Source organism: Falco peregrinus, chromosome 10 (assembly GCF_023634155.1).
Source record: "Falco peregrinus isolate bFalPer1 chromosome 10, bFalPer1.pri, whole genome shotgun sequence".
Classification (NCBI taxonomy): Eukaryota; Metazoa; Chordata; class Aves; order Falconiformes; family Falconidae; genus Falco; species Falco peregrinus.
In genome coordinates, this window is record NC_073730.1 from 24821170 (window position 1) to 24842237 (window position 21068).

Consider the following 21068-nt stretch of genomic DNA (forward strand, 5'->3'; position numbering starts at 1 on the left):
AAATGTCACTTCACGTGTTTCAGTTGATGCTGAAGGAGTTACTTTTGGTATCATAAGACACTGCCCGTGAGCATGTACTAGAGGAGAGCTGCTGGGGCCCAAAGAGACGTGAGCCTCTGTAGTTTAAATTTAAAGTTCTGCAAGCGCATGCGAGAATGGTCTTTCCCTGAATCTTTGATCTCTAAGGAAACTAGTCTGAATCCTGCGGTGGCATTTGAAATTACTTATTTCCAGTTTATTGTGTGTTTTCCTGTCCTTTAATTTTGTTCCAATCTTGATTGCATGGTAAATTAGTATGTTACAATTAGTAGGCTTAATTTAAATGAAGCATGATTGCTATGGAATGTGAAGACCTGACTTTCTGTAAGCGTTTGCATTTGTCTTCATCTGTGTCTTCGTTCTTGTACTTTCTGCAATTTTTATGGGTCTCATTTGATTTCATGCTGGCCATGCTGCTTCCAGACTTTATGGTGGAACAGAACTGATACGGCAAGAAAGCTGGGATATGACAATACCTGGCTCCTAGAAATGTATTTTACAAAAAATTTTTACTTACACAGAAATAGGTTGGTTTTATTTAACAGTCCTATCTTCCCTACTTTTTCTCTGAGAAAATTTGGGCTGTTTGCCTGTGCTTGTGAGTTTGTGCTGAAGTTTGTTACACATAATTTTGTAAAAATAATACTTGCTCGTTTCTAGTTCCTTTAATTATGAATAAGTACATGAAGCATTCAAAAAGCTTTTAGCGGTTTCTTCATTTGCCTTCTGATTCAGTTTTAGAAGAGGTACATTTATTAAATATCTGCTTTTTTTAATAGCTGTGTAAATTACGGCTCTGTGATTTTACTAGGATTTAGTTTTTTTCTTATTTCTTTTACGATTTGTCTTTGTCATCACTGCTACTATCCATTTATTTTTGATACATTCATGTATTTGTACTTACTGCTTTCCACCATGTTGCTTTAAGTGGAATTGATTTTGATTTTAATCTTCAGCCTTCTTAAGTAGAATAGCTTTTAAAACAAGGATACTTTCTCAGGTGATGGTAAGAGCTGCTTTGCCCTTTGGCATATACTGCAGTAAGCTTTAACTCTCAGCTCCTGGCTTTTAATGTTTGTGTTTTTCTTCTGCTTAGTTTTGTGAATGATTGTTTCAGCTTGAAGCTAAAATTTCAAGACTCTTCTCTGTGTGTGTATATGTGTAGTATGTGTTTTGTATAGTTATTAAACTGGAACAGCCATCCTTGTATGAAAAATTGATAGCTATTGGATAATGAACATTTGTCTCAGATAGCAAGTAAGCTTTACACAAAAGAATGAGGTTTAACATGTAATCAGTCTTGATTGTTCCAGAAACTTAGCCTTGCTGGAGATCTGAGGGCTGCTCTTTGTGCCAGGGTAGGAGCTGCACCCTGAGCCTCCCCCTCTTCAGCTGCCTTTTGTGGTTTCATTGCTTCATTAACTTGAAATGCCTTCTACAAGCATATTTTCTTAGGATTTTTTAAGCGGGCTGCTTATTTGATCTGATATACTGATAGCAGTATAGCTATCTCGTGTATTTTTGTAAGTAATTTTTTCACGTCTCTTAAGTTTGTTGGTTTTTATCTGAGACAATGCTTTATTGACAGACCTGCCTCCCTAAATGAGTAAGGACCAGATAACAGAATACTTTATTTGCAGCACTGTAGTGTATCTCTTTACATGAATCTATACCAGTTTTACTTGCTACGCTGAGCATTTTCAGTGTCCACAGAACCCCAGCTCCTGTCTGTCAACTTCTTTGACATTTAGAGCCAACTCTTATCTAGGTATCCTTTTTACCTCTCCGCCATTCAGTGAGTGTATTGATTAGAAGGGTCCCAAGCAGCATTTCTTTTCACAGAGCTGAAGGGAACACACTGAGCACTATATATTCTCTCTTGATATCTGTTTTGGATTAAAGCAGCACGCCAGCATGAAGTCTCACCTTTATCTTGCTTTGGTAGGAGACAGCTCTGCTCAGCCCCTGTTGTGTCCAGGCAGGCAAAGCACGGCACGTTCCTTTCTAAGACAGCTTAGACCTGGACAAATGTCAAAACTTTTGTAGCTTACTTGCTGAGATTACAGTTTTGTTAAGCCTGGATATTTTCCTAATATGTCCATCAGACTATTGTCAGCCTACCTTAGCACCCTCATGCATTGCTTTTATTTTTTAGAGATATTTTTGAAGATGTTTCTCCTATCTTTGTGTGTGCAAACCTAATGAGCAACAAATTGTTTTCAGTGCTTCTGTCTGAAAGCCTTTGGAGACTGAATGCTTGTCTGTGTGTGCATACACACATGTTTTGATACTTTCACAGGAAGGTGGTTTTGTTCCTCTAGAAAAAATGAACCTTTCCTCATTGGACTGTCTTTAGAAGTAACCTGTTTTATTAAGAAATGTTGCGAAGTTGATGCTGATTTTGGGTTGATTGGTTGGTATGTTTTGTAGGAAGCTGCGAAGAGTTGGGAAACATTGCTTTAGGAAGGGGAAGGTCTTGTAATAAAAAGTACATATACATAAAATAAAAAGAAAATACAAAGTACACTCTCACATTTTATTTTAGAAGCAGAAGTATAAATCTGAAGTACCGTTGTAAGGTAGGCAGATTGAGACTGAGACTTTGATTTTCTGCATCTACATCATATAGCTTTGCTATAGGGGATGGACTCGTGAATTGTTTACCTATTCAATAAATAGTTTTTCTTATATTTAAATTCTGCAAAATTCAAAGAAGGAGACCTGCAGTCCCAATATGATAGAAGAACATGGTTCTCATAGCAGATGATGGTTGGAGCGATGCATGTTTCAAAAAGGTAGGAGGGATGAATGAGCTGATATACCTACCTGTGGTGCAAAGCATGATAATACATATTGTAACTTACTTCGGTGGATTTTTTTTTTTTAAAGGTCACACATTTTCATCCCTTCTTCTTTGGTTCCTAGCTTCTGAGATAAATCCAAAATACCTAGGAAGCCTTTCTGTGAAAAGTCATGTAGAACTGAAAAATTGAGGGATGGTGATTTTACCCAAAGCGACCTGAAATGGTGAGGAATTGGTTGTGGTTGAGGACTTGGGCGGTGGATTTATTGTCTTAACAACATATTCTCCCTGATGTCTGCTCCTCTAGCGTGTTTGTCCAGATGCGGTGCCCTGTTCTTTTCAGGCTGTTCTGTACTCTTATGGGTTGGAAATTGCTCGCAACTTACATATGCTGGATGGTTCTTAGGGAAGCTGATGTCCATTTTGCCCCTTGGGGAGCTGAGGGTGCAGTAAGTAAGGCTCATCTGCTAAGTAGCAGGGATGGAAACATGGCCCAACACTCTTAGCCTGAGAGTTTACCTAAAAACCAAAGTAGGACTGTAGTTCCAGCTGGTATGAAAACACGCTGTAAGCATAAAATTCTGCCAAGCAGGCACAAAACATGAAACTCTTCAGTAGGTTTGTTATTATTAATGTCCACAGTTGGAAAGATGAGTCTCACTAACAGGGCAAAACCTTTCCAGTGTAGCTAGGGAGAGCACAGGGCCTCTCCGCCTCTTCCAAAGTACAGGCTGGAAACAGCCAACTCCAGCAGCGGGCAGTCCTCAGTGCAAACCAGCGATGTTGCTGGCTGGTGGATGGAGAGATTTGCTTTCTACCGATGAACTAAGTGTATTCAGCTTGGGGTCTGCTGAGCCACAAGTATGTCTACATTCCTTTTTGTGGAGGGAGGGCAGCATTCAGAGAGAAAGAGCTATACTTTTTTTTCTTCTAATTTCCCATGCTTTAGCTGTACTAGGGTTTCCTTAGAGTAGTGGCTGCACTGGTGTTTGCCCTATCCGACAATGATTTAAGACCGGGCAGACCTGACAATTTGTATGAACTAGAAGAATAGCTTTTTGACTCCATTGAGTTGTGAAAACATATGTAGTTACAAAGGTTGTTGGCACATTGTCTTTCATGAGCTTCTATATAATCTATTGAAAAGCTTTGGCTGTGAATCATCACTAGAAAATAAACCCTGGATGTTGTTTTTTAGGGAAGAGATTACTTTTTTATTTGAGTATTTGACACAGGAAAAGTGTAGATTTTTATCGCCCATGTATATGGATTTTGTTGGTTTAACCTTTAGAATATGTATTTTCAAAATTTGGCCTATAATTAGATTGCAGACATTTTAGTCCCATTGACATCCCTAATGCTCCCACCATAGTTATTATTCTACTGTATGGCAGTGTGAAAATCAGTGCTCTGTGCAGAAAAGGCAGCTCCATGGACACAGTCTGATTTGGAGACTATTTCTAAAATAATGTATTGTTAGAATAGCTTTTAAAATTAGATATGTAATTTATCCTCATATTGAGATTTGAAACTGCAATTAGCTGATAAAGAGCTAATTTGTAACATCTTTTGATACTTCAACGAAGAAAATGCTCTGAAACAAAATGAACACAACTGTTCATGTTGGGTGGTACAAAGCAACTGCATGACTTTTCTAATATGAAAGATTTATATTATATATAAATCTTACACAAGGTTTATATTAAACCTCCTCACTTTTGAATCCTGGAAAACTGTTTCCTTCCATTTTCAACTCGTACGCTTAGTTTTCTGGAAACATCTTTGGGGAGAGTGTTTAGAATGAGTTTATTATATTACACACCTGCGTATCATTGTAAGCTACACGGTTAAAAGATTTGAAACAATACAAGATCACTTTGTCATTTTATTTGTGAATTTGTTTGCTTGGGTTTTTTTGAGAAAAAAATGTGATAAACGCTCTTCCGTGAGAATTGCTGAGTAGAGAGTTATTTAAAAAGCAGTTACGCTACGTGAAGCATTTAATAATAGAGTTGGAGGAAATGAGAAAGTATGCAGTTATGCTTAGTTTTCATTAAATCATTCCTTCACACTTTGTGATGTAACTTCATGGCAGTATAATGCATAACACAACTGAAGTAGGAGATAGTGATGCTTGAGAAGGTTGGTGTATGTTTTCCCCCATTAAGTATTGTCTGTATTTATTCTGGGGTGTCTCTTCCATAATCAGATTTTTTTTTCTTTTTTCTTTTTTTTTTTTTTTTTCTTTTCGTACAAGAAAAAAGATAGATTTTGAGTGTGTTTGGCAGGGAGGAATATTTCAGAATAAAGTGGCTTGATTTAGATGAGAATGGCTGTACCAGTCATTGTAATTTATTGTGACATTTCATTTTGTTTGGCTTTGCAAAGTTGTTCGTATGTTGTTAATAATGCAGAAGGTCTGGACTATACAGTGTGGTGTAAGCAGGTGTGCACCAGCCTCAAACATTAGGCAAATTAGGCATAAATTTGATGTTAACTGGCAATTTTAGCCTTTTCATTTGTGATTTCTTAGCTTGAGGTGCTGCTGCTTCTTGACAAATGAAGTAGGAGGGTTTATCTAATATATAGCTTGTTTTAGATGAAAGGAAAATGGTCTTTCATGCCATAAGTTAATTCCTAAGCACTAAGATGTTAATTTTCCTTAAAACAAAAGAATCAGTGTACACCCAACTTACCACGTGCTTTGGAAGCCTTACATTGCTCATCTCCATGCTCACTTCAGTTAATGTGTTTGTTAGCATGCTGAAATGTGTGTTGTGGTGAAAAAAGACATTCTTCATGTGTTTTTTACCCCACCCCATGCTCTCTTTGGATATCTGTACAGAACTGCAGCCCACACTTCACAAGTTGACTGCATCTCTTGTCTTCATGCTCCTTGTCTCGCAGAATTCACATCTTTCTACAGTCATCCACACAGTGACTCTAATTTGCTGGCACCAGCATGAGGCATGGGAGCACTCCCTTCACATCTTTAATACTGAAAGGGAAGGACTTCAACGACAGAGGCAGGACTTTCCTCTGTTTTTGTGGCAAAATGAAGTCTTCTTCATTTTCCAAGATGTCATCCATGGATGACTCTACAAATCTTCTTCCTCTGAAGCAACTCATGCATTGCACATACCCGGATTAATAAGAAATAGGCATTTAAAAAAAGGAGGGAGGAGGATGAAGCTTTTCATCCTGCATGGAGCAAATGCCTTTAGAGTGAGTCTGCAGCAGCCTGTCACCTACAGCAAGCCATACAACTTGGAGCAAAGCGTCCCGTTTAAGGATGTTTCTCTGCTCATGGGACTTAATGACAGGAAATACGTGCTGCTTTCTTGGGTGACACTGGGAAGAGGATAGTTCTGTGTCTGTTGTGATGGAGAATCTATCTGCGATCATTAAGTTGCTTGTTGGATTGCACTTCCATCCTTTGGGTCTCAAGTGAGCTTAACTGCATTTCCTTAAGAGGAAAGAAGTAGTGTTTGTTGTAGGAATGTGCAGACCACCAGACCTACACCATGAATAACAACACTTTTTTTCCCCGGTTATTCTAGGATGAATAACTTTTAAACTATTCTTGAACATAAAAAAAACCTATCAGTTGAACCAGATGCTTACTTATTCTTATCTATTTTAGAGAACTAATTATCCCTGTTGTTGGTAGTGCTAAAGCTTACAAAATTGCTTCCATCTTTGAATTACTATAATTAAGACAGTAACTTCCACATCTAGTTAACATTTCTGTGCAGCTGGTGCATTCATTGACATGCAGATTTTGGATTTTGTAAATTTTCTGCCATTGTGAATAAAAATTTTAAATGCTTATTTTCATTTCCAAAATGCCTGTTTCTTATAAAGAGGTCTTTGTAAAGCAAATCAACTGAAACCAAACTCCTGTAACATCAGAGGAGAATCTAGTGAAGTTTGGTTAGGTGACAGTACATTTTAGGAAAATATGTAACCACAGATAGCTTTTGTAGGTATGATCACCCTGAATTTTGGAACCCATTTTGTAGGGATTTAGGGTCACTGAATTACATGTCAAATCTGGAACAAGTCTGATGTTGGACTTCTGAAATGTTATTTTGAAAGGAGTTATTGGTTAATGCAGGAGTGATCCGGCACTCTGACATCCTCAGATGGTTTACAAAACCAAAACTCTGTAATTAAAAATTACTAATGTGAACAAATGCATTAATGATTACTAACCAAAATGTCATTTAAGCTGTAATTTTTCTGTACATTTTTTTTACTTCAAGTTGATTGCTGTCTAAGTCTATGGGAAGACTCATGCAATCGGTGCTAATCTTGTTTACTTGTACATTGAGCAGCTTCATCTGTGAGAAATCTGTGAGGCCTGTAGGTTTAGATAGATTTTGAGAAACTTCCTTATCATTATTCATTTCTAATAAGCAGCAACGCTATGGAATTACTTGATAGTGGTGGTTGGTCATTTATTTTTAAATTGTTTTTCTGTGGCCCTTGCTTTCATTACATGAATGCCTCATGGATGTTAATGGATTTTGCTCAGCGAGTTGGAGATATCCCCAGAGTAAACTGCTAAAATAAAGGATCAAATATTGATCTGTGCTGAAACTGAAACACTGATTTCTTTTTTAGACTGAAAATGCATAGAAAGTAAGGTGTGCTCATGGTGCCCGTTTTAGAGGCTCGACAGAGACTTGTCTGTTGGTGCCTCGGAGGAGGTTCGTTAGGGTGTCACGGCCGAGCACCGGGGCTGCGTGCGGCTCGCAGGTACGCCACCACATGTTCTCATAAATAACCCCAGCCACGGGTGCTGGCTCCAGGGTGCATTTCAGTGGGTCCAAAACCAGTGTCCAGTTACCAGACCCACGTTCGATGTCCTGCAGTGTTCAGTTTCAAGAATGTGCTGGGAACGCTTCAGTCCACGTAACAAATGTTATTTTTACTGCAGGCAGTGAAGTTAACTCTAGAAATAGTAAAAGCTCCATTTCCATAGTGATGGCAAAGGCATTGTTTCAAATATTTCATATAAACTATCCGTTTTGCTGTGCGTGTTTGGAATTAAATCGAGTTGCTGTTGTGCTCTCACAGGTTTCCAGGCTCGGTTTGAGGGGGGGTGTGTTCCTGGTGGCAAAGGCGGGCAGGGGGTGGCAGCAGGGGCACTCGTGTTGATAGCCCCCCGAACCCTCCGTTGCCTGGAGCCTGGGTGGCACGGAAACTCTGCTGTTCAAATCGTGCTTTGCCTAAACTGGAAGACCTGGAGGGGATTTTTTCCCTGGAATTATGAAGTGGGATCTGGAAAAAAAAAAAAAAAAGGTTAACAAGGCCCACACCAAACTGTGAGAGGAAAGCGGGGTCAGGGTACAGCTTGTCTTGCATTTAATGAAAAAAGCAAAACTTTGGCTTATAAACAGATAATAAAGCTTGGAATCTCTCTGGACTGGTTAAGAACTTTATTTTTTTCTAGTTAAAATGCTTAGAGATGTATAGGTTACCTTTTCCCTTCCTACTTTCTCCTCCTCCTGTTTTCTTACTTGGATTGAGTTACCTTAAAGGCAAGGAAACATCTAGTATTGTTTTTGAGAATTTGTGAACAGTAATAAACAATAATTAATGCAATTTAAAAGGTTAATAACATGGTCTCCTCATTATCATTGGCCTTGTAGCTCAGTATTCAGCCTGGTACCATCTGTCTGGCTAAAGTGCATCTTCCAGGAAATAGTTTTTTCTTGATTTGAACTGTTTCTGCCAACACTGAAATCCACAAGTTTGAATTTATTTGGCACAAAGGCCTGGTTAAAGCCAGCTTTGCTTCTCTCATATTTAGCTGCTCTTTATAAGGTGCTCAAATGCTGTCACGGTGACTTCTTGGGGGAGATCGCCCAACTAGCATCTTTATATTACCTCCTCCCATCCCTTTTGTATTTTTGTGACACTTTTTCTTTCTTTTTTTTTTTTTTTTTTGTATTTTTGTGACTGCCAGAATTCCATCACTCTTATTCTGTAGTTTCTCTGGGATTCCAAGATCTATGAAAAGTTTTATGTGCATATCCAGAGGGCTCTTGCCAACCAGTGGAGAGTGTGATTGTATTGGTCTGTCTATTTTTCTCATCATATAACGTGGATTCAGGAAATTAGATATTCTGCTTTTAGCCTCTGTGTTTAAGCTTTGCTTTATTGCCAACACACATGGTTCATAGAAATGGCTAAACAGGCCTAAGTGATGTTCCCCCTTCCCAGATTAGAGATCCAGGGAAGTTGAAAGTTATCCAATTTTGAGGGTGTAAAGAGAACAGTGTATTATTCCTAACTTGGGGCTAGGCTTTCACGCCAAGCCGTTCACTCCTCTGGGTACGGTTGTGTAAACCTGACCTATTTTAACAGGTCTGGCTGTGCCTGCTCTCCAGCCACTTAACCCTTTCTCTTTTGGTTCCATATCTTTGCAAGAACAGCGGAGAAAATGGGTTTGTGAAACTCAGTTCAATTTGGCAAACGCGGGCAAGCAGTTAAAAGGCTGGGACAGTTTGTGTTCCCCTTCATGCTGTGATTTAAATATACCAAGTTTCCATAGCCAGCTCCAGACATTGCTGTGGTAAAGTGTATTTTAGGAACTCTCTTTAGCAAAGGAATATGACCATAGAGAATGAAGCTCTGTTTTCTCACTGTACTAGTGTTTTATATTGAGAAAGATCTTAAATTATTATTTGTATTAAAATACCCAGGATTTTTTTATTCCTTACATAGTAATATACATTATATCAGAATGCTGAGGACTTCCGTGTTGTGAGAAAGATTTTCTGGTAATATAAACATAATGATCATGTGGTATTAATGTTGGATTTAAGTATTCTGTTTTTTTCAACAGTTACTGGAATAGAGTAACTGAAAACACATGAAAAAAAATAAATCCATAAACTGAGATTTTAAGCATCTTAAAATCAGGCTTTTAGGTTTTCTGTATGATGTACACAATGGCAATCAGTTTTTGGATGGACTGTTGTTGAATAATACATGAATGTAAATGGAGATCGTATGGAATCAGTTGGATAATTTTGAGGAATGCTGTAAGTACACTAAAGAGCCTGAATAGCAGTTAATGGTGCTTCAACTTTATTACTGTTTATTATAGTTGGCAGTTCAGTTGTATTTTTTTCTATATCAAGTTCTCTAGTTTCCTATAGAACAGCAATAAAAAAGCTTACAAATAATAGTCAGATGCACTGTATCCTGTGACAGCAAAATAGTTTTGCATTAAATTGTAGTTCTTGGCAGTCTGAGGGTGTTTATTGTTGGGCAGCTCCAGAAGATCAGCCGGTGCAGGAAGGACCGAGGCAGGCGTCAGCTTTTGGACTCTGCGAGCAAACAGGCTTCACACGCGCCTGCAGTACCCCAATGTGGAGCTTCACAGGACACCTCTGCAGCTGGGCTGGCAGTGTCCTTGTTCAGCCTCTGCTCAGCCTTCCCCGCTCCTGTCTGTTCTCCCGCCCCCTATCAAGACCAATATGATTTTAGTTACCTGTTTTGAGAACTGCTGAAGTAAGCAGAAATGTTTCTGCCATCTAGAAGGCAAGTTAGCGGTACAATGAAGAAGTGTACTTAGCTGTAATACTTGGTCAGTTGGGAGACTTTGCTGGGAGCTTGGGCTGTTAATTCTGTTTAAGCAGGAAAAGTGGTGATCAGGAAGCGATTTAAATACCTAGTTGCTCTTGTTCACAGTCCCCATGATTTAGAAATGTTTCTCTTGCCCATTACAATTACTTTTAACATCTTTAGAGCTAAATGTTTGCTACTAGCAGTCACGGGCTGGGAACAAATGGAAGAACACATCGTTCTCTTCATTTGGCTAAGTTCTGAAACTCCAGTGGGGAAAAAAGTAAGTCTCAACTGCCTCATACAGAAGTGTCACTTTCTTTGCTGGAACAAAATCATGGCAGTGAGTGGAGCTGATGCGGCAGAGGGCTTGTCTGAAACTTGCGTTGCAGAGTTCTCTGTCATTATTGCTGCACGTATTCGCAGAGAGTCTTGAATCTCAGATTTTAAATTCATAATCCTGCTCAGCTGCTGAATTGTGCTAACACTTTTTTTTTTTTTTTTCTTCATAATTTTAACTCTGCCCTACAGAATATATTCTGGTTTCTTACAGTAATAGCCAATAATTGTAACAGATTTATTTGCTAGGTTGGATATTGGTAAGAATGTCTGAAGCACTCTGGGGTATTTTGTAGCTTTTTGGGTTTTGTGTGATTCGTAAAGCATGAGTTGCATGTATTTTGTGAATCAGGAATGTGTTGTTGGCTATCTCTAGTGGCCTAGATACTTGAGATACAGTTTTTATATTGCTTCTCATGTACTAAAACACTTCTTGCTGACAAAGAACCTTTTGGCCCTGTATGTTTACTACTTTGCAGGGTCACTAAGATTGAGAGTGTGAGGAAATACTGACCTAAATACTGAGGGATTCCTCCTTAGCTGAAAGATGTTCTGCAGGACCTGCCTTCACAGCTTTTGTTGGTCTGACCATGCCTTATCGTTTATATTTCTTTCTTTCAGCTGTCGGACGAGCAACAGAAAGAGTTTGATTGTAACATCCAGCACATCTCCAACTCTCCCGCGACCACATTCCCCTCTTCATGGACATGCAGGTAACTGCCTAGGACTGCTTTACCTGGGGATCGTTAGGAAAAATGTCAGTGTTCATTATAGTGAGTTTGAACATATTGATACTCTGCATCAAAATACGCTCTTTTACTGTAGTTTTTCACCTTTCTAACTTGTAAGAGGGTCTTCTCATTTAAAAATAAATATTTTATGTCCTCATCTGTTCTGTACTCCCTAGTTTACTACCATACCTATCCTCCATTCTTTCTGGAGGATTCAGTCCTCTTACGTTCTGCAAAAGAACCTGAGATGGAGAATGAAGTAAAATAAAATTAAATAAATACGTGTAAGTGAATATCTTGGTTTGGGTGCTCTAGCATGATTAGTTTGTGCCAGGATTTAACTGCAGTTCTCACGAGAAGAGACACCCTGCGTATTTCTGTGTGCCTCTGGCAGCCTGTCAGCTGTGCAGTGTGCTATCTTATGGTCTCTATCTGCTACTTAGAGCGACAGGAGATGTTTAGGATTCTTTTCTTTGTTTACATTACTGCCAGTTTTACCATGGAAGCAACTGGGAAATGCGCATTTCAGAGCAAATGGGCAACTGCTTGTTAGTCATTGAGGTGAAGTGTGTGGAGATGTTCTTTCTGTAGAAAAAGAAAGAATGATTATTCAGCCTGCAGTAACCACAGATTTTCAGAAAGGGTCACACATGCAGATTCAACAGCTTGCCTGAACAGCATGTTCCCTTGACATTTTTATTGCTGAGGGAGGTAGGTGATGTGTGACTACATTGGTTTTGATATTTCAAAATGCCAGAGAAGATGGTTGGGCTTCAGGTATGGCCCTAATGGGCACCAGTCAGTAGCGTGAAACAGCTTGAACATTCGTGGCACATCATCCACGGTGGAGCCTCTCTGGAAGTATGTCACTGTTGCATGTAAGACAAGTAACTTGTTTTCACTATAATCAGACTTTCCTCCTCCTACATGGCAGTATGTTCTGTAAATACTTTCTGGAGATTGAAACTAAGGAAATGCTGAGAAAGAACAGCAAATTGATAGTGGCTCAACTAGAAGGAGCCATCTGCTTCTATTTGCATCTTGAGGGGTGACATCCAGCCTGTTGAAAGGAGAAAGAAGAGCAAAGTTATTGTTCAGGAATGCCCATGACAGCCTCAGCCACGCTCATAAAAATCTTTCATAAATGTAAGTTTTCATAAAAATCTGTCATATTAGCTCAGAATGCTATAAAGCCCAGTCATGGAAGGGTAGGAAGTTACTTTAATTACTTAGTTTGTTTTTTTAAATTACCCAGAATTTTCAAATCAAAATGTTAAAAAAAATTTAAAAGTTATATATTAAACCAACTTTATTTTTGCTTCAGAATCTCAGATAAAGTGCAGGGCCAAAAATTTGCACAGGGCAATTCCATTTCACATCAAACTCCCTCGGTTCTGTTGTGTGTGTGATTGTGATAGTGATAGCTTTATAAAATTTGACTCCAACAAGGCATTTTTCTTGGTAGAGATTCTCTACTTAGTTACATTGCACTCTTTACTTTGTTCTTAGAGTTGATGTGTATGTTGGATTTACCACATTCTAAATTACCTGTACAAGCCTTTAACTGAAGCGATAGAGAAAGGTGCTCCTCAGAATGTGAAGGAAGGGTCCTTGCTTGGCAGATTGCAAAAAGATGTTGACATGATCATTGCTTGGAAAACAAATACAGAAATGTTCACAATAGAAACATTTATATTTTCTTTTCCTTTCTTTTGATTTGCTTTTCTCCTCTGTCTATTTCAAAAATGAAAAATTGCTTGTAGTGGTTTTGATGCTGTCTCAGGCTTTACAAGCTTATCTTTTATGAGAAGTATGTAAGTGTCTTCTAGAAACAAGAGTAATTAATCAGTGGTATGCCATTTTTCTTTAGCAGTAATTGTCAAATATTTCCATTTTTTGTTCTGGTGTTGCATATGGGACTTAAAATTTGTTAAAAGGACATCCTTTGTGACCTCCAAGAGTAGCCAGTAGAGTACAGGAAGATAAATTACTTGTAGTTAGAGTTCTTCACCGGTAGTATATTTAGGAGTCTTCCCTGGAAAAAATAATTTATTCAAGAGACAAAAGCACATGAAATTTAGAGTAGAGTCACAAATATTTTCTTAAGAAATACCATATATGAGATATGAATGTGAGAACAGGCTGTGATATTTGTTTAGTATTTGAACAGAATCTATCAGTCTGTTTGTTCAGGCACATAGACTGATAAGTTACTAAGAAATGCTGGTGCCTCTCCCTGGCCTCTTTTGTCTGGAACGTGCTCTTCTTAATGCCCATTCTGAACCTCTCTTATGAGTCATAAGGAACAGCAGGCATGCAGAGAAATCAGGGAGGCTTTCTAAAATGTTCTGTTCAGAAACCATTCTAAAATCAAGTCCTGTATAGCACTAGCTTCAGGAATTATTCTTCTGTATGTAATGTAAAAGTCAGTGGGTGTGACATAGCACAGTTGATTGTCCATCAGGCAAACCTACCTCCTAATGAACACTAATCCAGGCTGATAGACTTACTGTCTGAAACAGCATCCAGATAAGATGCCAGGCAATTTTATATCCTACAAAATTCAGAGGAAAAGTAATACTTAAAAGATCTCAACATTTGAGGTTGAAGTACATCCAAATGATTTCAACTCTACCGTGAAACCACTTCTGATTCAAGAACACAATGGATTTGAAGTGTGCTAATTCAGTTTTTAAATTGTATGAAGTATTTTTTCCAAAATGAGCTGGGACATCAGTATAGATAGCTGCAGCTTGTTAACTTTGTAGGAAAGTTACTCTGCTTGTTTAATCTCCCAAACTTGAAGTGCCCAGTTCTAGGAATACAGGTTTCAAAATTTTCCCTTTATTCTAAATTCTTTTTCTTTTAAAATCAGAGAGGGGAAAAAACGTATACACACATGTTCCTTACATTTGTTTGTATTTCTTTGAATCCATTTTTAAAAATCTGAAATTTACAGAGAGGTTACATCATGAGGTTGATTATTAAGTTACTATTAGATTATATTTTAAAATGAAAAGCTTAAAATCAATCAAAGAAGCAACATCATCTCTATAATTCAGTTTGAAAGAATTACAGCTGGATGATTGAAGTTCAGGCCGTTTTAAAATTTACTTGACACAACTGTAAGGTAGCCAGGTTGCTCACTGGCTTCCAGTGGAGACACTTGTAACTGCTGGGACCTTTGTCCTGCTCCCATCTGCAATGGCAGGTGGAGGGAGCTGCTGGCAGGCAGCACTGTGGTACTGAATTCAGTTGTTCTGCTCTGACACTGAGAGTTCGGTTCCACCTTCTGGCAGAAAAATGGCTATTACTAACGCCTCTATTTATGTATTATTTTTAGAGCGAGCAGGGTATAGAACATGCCACTCCAGATCCTGCCCTGGTTATCAAAGCTGAGGTTCATCAGCATTTCACGTGTGTGATCCTTGGATGGTGTGAGAGCACCATGGCATTCACTATATATGACAGGTGGCACACAGGGCGCTTAAAATTTTTTGATCATTTTGAGATTTGTGTGTGCTGGAAGGCAGCGAATTTTGTAGCATAATGTTGGTATATACTGTGTAGAAAACCGCAACAACTTTGTCTTTTGCATTTATTTATTTTTCCAAATCTCAGAAGCAGGTTTTACAAAATGGTTCTAGTGTGAGTTTTTGGACTTATCACCTATCTGATGAATGTCATGTTTGTAGATGATAACTGAAACTTTCACCTATCTGTTGCCCATAAGGTCTGTTTTTGTATTTTGAGGGTAGCAGATGTACAGATGCTTTGGCTGCATCCTTCTTCCTGCATCCGGAAAATGTAAAGGTTCACATCTGAATTATTAACGTTCGTGTAACTGTGTTGATTTACCTAATGGGCAATCATTCTGTGTAACAGCCTCCCTTGAGACAGAGTTGTTTCAGGTTCAGTAGTAGCCAACTATAACCCTTGAGCAACAGGGGAATTTACCTTTGCTAACAGAGTAAGTAGAGTTTCGATCAGCCTTGGTGAATGAGACTACTGCACTAAGGCTTCTCTTATTAAAATTCCTTCAACTACAGCAGATGCAGCAGTACTGGGAAATTTTAGGAAAAGTAGTAATTCCCCTTCTCCCTGTTGTTGTTTTAAAAGCTTCACCCAGACTTGAATTGAGTAGAAAAACTAATTGCTTTTCATTTTAAAACTAGAAACAACTCACAGGGGATCTAATTAAAATTCCAGTGTCTGGAAGGAAATATGCCATATAAATCTGAAAAAGCAGTTGCTTAAAAATTAGTAGTATTTCCGTACCAGATTGTGTAGGCTCAGAAGGGTTTGAACACCCGCATACTTAATTTCAAGATTTAAAACCTGTCATTACCCAATTTGCTCAGTTATTTTGAAATCCTATTTTGATCATAATCTGGAAAGCTTACACAAGATTGATGAAGATATAAGAAGGCAGTGACAGTTCATTGTTTATAATAGCATTGGGCAATGGGCTTTGTGTTCAAAAGGATCATCTTGACACAGTAGGGTTCATCGGCAGTAAAGCTTGAAAAATGAGAAGGCAAAGACCAAGGTTCCTACTAGAATGAGCAGCATTCCTTGTTTTGTTAGAAGGTCAACATAACGGTGGAAAGGCCTCAGTCCTGCTGCATTTCCTCCTGATCTAAAATGCTCCTTCAGCTTTCTGCTAACAGGTGAATGGTGACCCTAACCCTACCCACGTGCTGCTACCAGGACACGTGTGGTTTGAGTTGTTTACTTTGTGGCTGTCATAGCCTTCTTCCGTCTTTCTTGTGAGCTTGCAGTGCCATCTAGACTGTCAAACCGCTCGGTCCTCTCTTAATTCAAAAGTGGCGTAAAGTCTCTGTTTTTCCACTGTGACCGTAAAAATTAAAATGAGTACAAGCTTAATAAATGAAGCACCAAAAATTATCTAGTTACTGATTTCTGATCACTCTCTCCCCTTCCCACTTGGGATTTACTGGGAATGGGTTAAATGGTAGCCAGTTCTGGGTGAAGACTTACATTGTGTTGTTACACTGTGAACTTGTTGTTACTTCTTAACTAACAATACAAAAGAAAACCAAGCCAAAGGAAAATAAACACTTCGTTTTTAATTTAGTTTGCTCTTGATGAAGCAGATTGTTGAGTGGTCTGGAATTCACTTACCTCTCCCGTTCTCTCATCACCCCTTGACACATGTTAGATCAGCCTGGGGCTGCTTTAGTCTCAACCAGCTGCTGTTTTTCCCCTCATGGGCTTGTAGACCAGATGGCATTTGCTGGCCTGTGCTGTGCTGTGGCCATCCTAATCCCAGCAGGTATCAGCTTGTTCTTCTCTCCTCCTCCCTACCTGCCCCGGCATGCGTGCCAGGTGTGCACACACCTTGCTCACAGGAGTGGGGAGATGCTACTGCAGATTTTTGTGAACCATTTGTATACCTGAAGTGTGAGTTCTCTTCAACCGAGCACAATGCTTCTATTCCATTTCTGCTCAGTATCACAGTTAAGGCGTATGAATAACTTGGGTTGAAATTAATGCAACTTAATTACGAGCTTCAGTGCAGTGCTGGATGGGACAGTAGCCTTACAAACAGTGCTGGCTTGAGGGGCAAGGTGGGAACCTAGTACTTTGCCCAAAACAGAGAAGTCCTTTGCAGATGACTTATCATTGATGTTTGACTTTTCAACGTGACTTTTAAAATAAATCCACTTTATATGGGATCTAAATTTGAAAACATTTGTGATGACCGCCGTTACATACCTTGCAGTGTATGGCCTGTCTGGTATCTATTTAGTTTTCCTACTGCTATTTTAATGTTGTTTTATTGTCTGTGCATAAAGAAATTGCTGTTGGCTAATGTTTACTATGTATAGTTTCTCTTTTGTGCTTGTATTAAGGATCTGAAAGAGCAAACCACTTAAGAATATGCCCAGTAGATAGCATACTCGCTGACATGAAGCTTCTAATTCATCCATAACTTTCAAAGGTTTCTGCAGTTAGTGTGTAAATGATTCTGGCTGTCAGAAAGGCTTTCTATGAAATGGTTGCTTTTTCCTTTGAAATAAAATACATTGCAATATATCACTTATCACCAATATGCTTACACATCATATGACAAAGCCCAGAGTAAGTATTCTTGTGCCAAGAGAAAATTGTTATTTTTTCCTCACTGTATAAATTCACTGGAGCTTTCATTTTCATGGTAGAAGTATTATTTCAGAAAAGTGGTAGTTAGGGCAAATGCTGCTATGTTATAGCCAGATCATTTTACATGCGTATAGTCCTTTTACTATCATGTACAGTCCCTTTGATATGTCTTTTATTTCCTCAGTGAATTTTGCATTCAGCCTTGATGTACATTGTGAATAAATGCTTTCTCGCTATTTATTATTGCTGGAACTGTCATCAGTGTAATTTCTAACTCAGTTTTTTCACTGAGAAGTGTTAGGAAAAGTTTGTATGTAGAAAAAACTATTGCAAAATATTAAAAGACTATATTGTGTATAAGTGATATATTACTTACCTGAAAGCAACAAAGAAAGCATACACCTTAAGTTATTTTAAAAGGAGACAAAATACTGATACATCTGTATAAGAATGTTTCTTTATCAAACTAATGTTCAAAAGGTCAGAGACTCAAAGCTCTGTATTTTCAGTTATTTGTTTTCAGTTTGTTGCAAATTGAATGAAATGTTTTTGGGTTTGTTTTGGGTTTTTTTGGGTTTTTTGGGTTTTTTTTTTTTAATTTTATTTTCTCAAACAGGTAGCAGCCCTTTGGACAGTCCCAGGAACTTCTCTCCAAATGCACCTGCTCATTTTTCCTTTGTTCCTTCCCGAAGGTAAGGCAGGATCTATTCTCTTTGGACTGGCAAACATAGTCTGTATACTTTTATTTAGAAATGGCCTATGGGTTAGAGGTTTTGTGATTGTGTTTTACTTTCTGTGATGTTTGCAGTTTTATTTTATTCTTTTGGGTTTAGATCTCAGCAGCACCCAGAATGCTTTTCAGACCTAGAAGAAGATGAAGTAAATTAAGTAGTCAATACTGCTTAGGGAGGCGGCAACATTCTCCCAGAATGGCATGTAGGATGTGTGATATGACACATAATTTAGTCATAATGACATTAAACCCAGTTTATGATTGGGATAGTTGTATCTTAGTTGTAGTCCTAGATGTTCTCACTGAATAACTGAGGTGTATTCAAAGTGTACTGATCTTTGCTGTGTCTGCACAAAGATGTAAACATACCTAAAATTAGGCATGCACAACTGTGTGTGCATTCATTCGCTGCCTGCTGACTGGTAGTAGCTTTTTAGTTTTCTCTGCTGTCTTGGGCATTGGCGTCAAGGGTGTATTATTGCTCTAATGAGGAAAATAGCTGATAATTGAAATTGCAGGTTTACAAGAACCTCTAGAAGAGCAGCAGCATTGAGAGACCTGAATGTAAAGCTATCATCTGTCCTGCAGTGAATGCTAGACAAATGCAGGTCATGCTGTATATCAAACTGGTGGAAAGAAATCTGATACTGTAGTGATGAATTTAGTGTAAGGAATAGGACAGAAAGAATAAAGACAGCTGGGAGAAGCAGACAAATGGTGCATTGAATGTTGTGTCCCAGCAGATAGGCAGAAATGGATAATGATACAGAAAGTTAAATGTGGAGAAATAAACAGGGAAAACAGAGAGATCCCAAGCAGGGTTTGGGCATAGCAGCAGGATTGCTAGATTCAAGTGTGGGGAAGGTATTTTGGATTTGCTAGACTCTTCCTTGGGTGAAAAAATGCAATCTGTGTTAAAATGATCTGGGAATGGGAGACGCATGATCATCCTGAGAGGAAGTAAGTTTTCTGAGAATGACAGATTTGGCTTGAGGGCTACTTAGAAAAGGGATGGGGCTCAAAACTTCAAAGCAGAATAAAGGGTTAGGATTTGATGAAATAAGGTACACCCTTTATCTGAATGGCAGGTAATACTGGAGCATTTTTGCATTGAGGTGATTTGCTAGAAGACCTGGTGTCCTTGAATACTGTTTGAAGTGGACTTTGGTCTTCAGGTCTTACATAAGAAAAAAACTTCATACTTGTGTGTGAAGTGCGACAGACTGGATATATATTTTCCTATTGCCTTAAAGGGAAAAAATAGTGTTTTACTTGCTGGTAAAACATTTCAAATGGACTCGTAGTATTCACCTTTATTTTAAAAAAGGCCTCTGGGCCTGATCTGGGCATATTCAATAAGTTCTGTTGAAATCAGCTGATTTTTTACCGGTTTTTACAGTATCTGGAGTTCTGGAACCTGGAACACAGGAGGAAAGTTGCAGCTGAAACCATTGTAAAAACATATTTTTTTCACATCTTGCTTCAATTTGATGTTTTAAGTACCACTGCTTTCTAAAATTTCAAGCAGCAAATAAATGTTCTAATAATAAAACTCTGAAGAGTACTCTTTCATACTTTTCCACTTTTAAAATCTAATTTTTAATGAAATAGATGAGTATAGTCTGTCCTGTCAAATACTGTGGTTCATTTGACAGTATGCATGTTGCTCTCTGTACTTCTGTCATTGAAAAGAACACTTAAGCACAGCTTGTTTTAGAAACTTGTTTCTATTTTTTACTTGCATTACACCCTGAATAGCTATGCTAGCAGTACCAATATGTATTTATTAGATTATCACATAGTGGTATCAGAATAACTTCTATATGATCGCTTTAAGTAATTGCAAATGTGGTGCTCTGTTACCCCAGACAAATGGGTATTTCACTGTACTCTTTTGAACGGCATTGCATGGGTCTTAAGAGAAGGTTCTTACCTGATTTTGTCCCGTTGCCTTCACAGAAGTGATTTGTTGCTGATTTTCTGCCTTTTATATTTGGTGTAATTTCTTCATTTATTACCCTGTTCGGACATTGTTTGTGATTTCCATTCTTTCATTGTAGCCCCGTGATGAGTTGATTTTTGGAACAGAGTAGGAAATACATTTCGAAAACTCATTTTATTGTAAAGCCAGTTTCGCTACAATGTACTGCAAGATTGTCCATAGTCTGAGTAGTGATTAATCATAAATCCCTTGCTAGACACCCTTTCAATGATTGTGTCATAGCCACAAAGTTAGCGTGTTCAGGAATCCTCCCGTTTGTATAAGGGAATGTATGGTTAATTCTGTTCATATGCACTAAAACTGATCTTAATGGAATACCAGTGACAGCAGATGAAGTTTTTTTCAGAAATCGTATGCATCTTTTCCTTCTCCCTCTCTCACTGTCATTGTATAATTTCTCCCATACAGCCATGGACACAGAGCAGACAGGTAACGTGTATGGTATTGCTACTGTTTGTGTGTGTGTATGAACTACGCTTCTGTGCAGCTGAGCCTGCGTCCCTAACAAGTTCATGCTGTAATAACCCCATTTAGGCATTCAGCTTCTGTTCTGTGGTAATCAAAACAGGAAACCTTTGCATTTTGGCGTAAAATGATAAACAGTGCTCTGGAGGAGATGCCTTGTTCTTCTAGCACCTTCTTGTTTTGAAATTGATCTACTGTTCATTAAATAACATTTAGTGCCATAAAAATACCTCCTTAAGTAATTAAAAT

General features: G+C 38.4%; 1 protein-coding gene across 13 annotated transcripts in view; it reads left to right on the forward strand.

Moving 5' to 3' along the window:
- Positions 1-21068, forward strand: part of MAST2 (microtubule associated serine/threonine kinase 2) — a 194335-nt gene that overhangs the window by 113405 nt on the left and 59862 nt on the right. For 11 of the 13 annotated variants that reach the window (XM_055815125.1, XM_055815132.1, XM_055815128.1 and 8 more), the window contains 3 exons: positions 11384-11475; positions 18236-18311; positions 20763-20783. In XM_055815125.1, coding sequence (XP_055671100.1) covers positions 11384-11475; positions 18236-18311; positions 20763-20783 — 189 coding nt within the window. The remainder of the gene's footprint in view (positions 1-11383; positions 11476-18235; positions 18312-20762; positions 20784-21068) is intronic. The other 2 variants (XM_055815126.1, XM_055815133.1) reach the window with 1 other exon arrangement.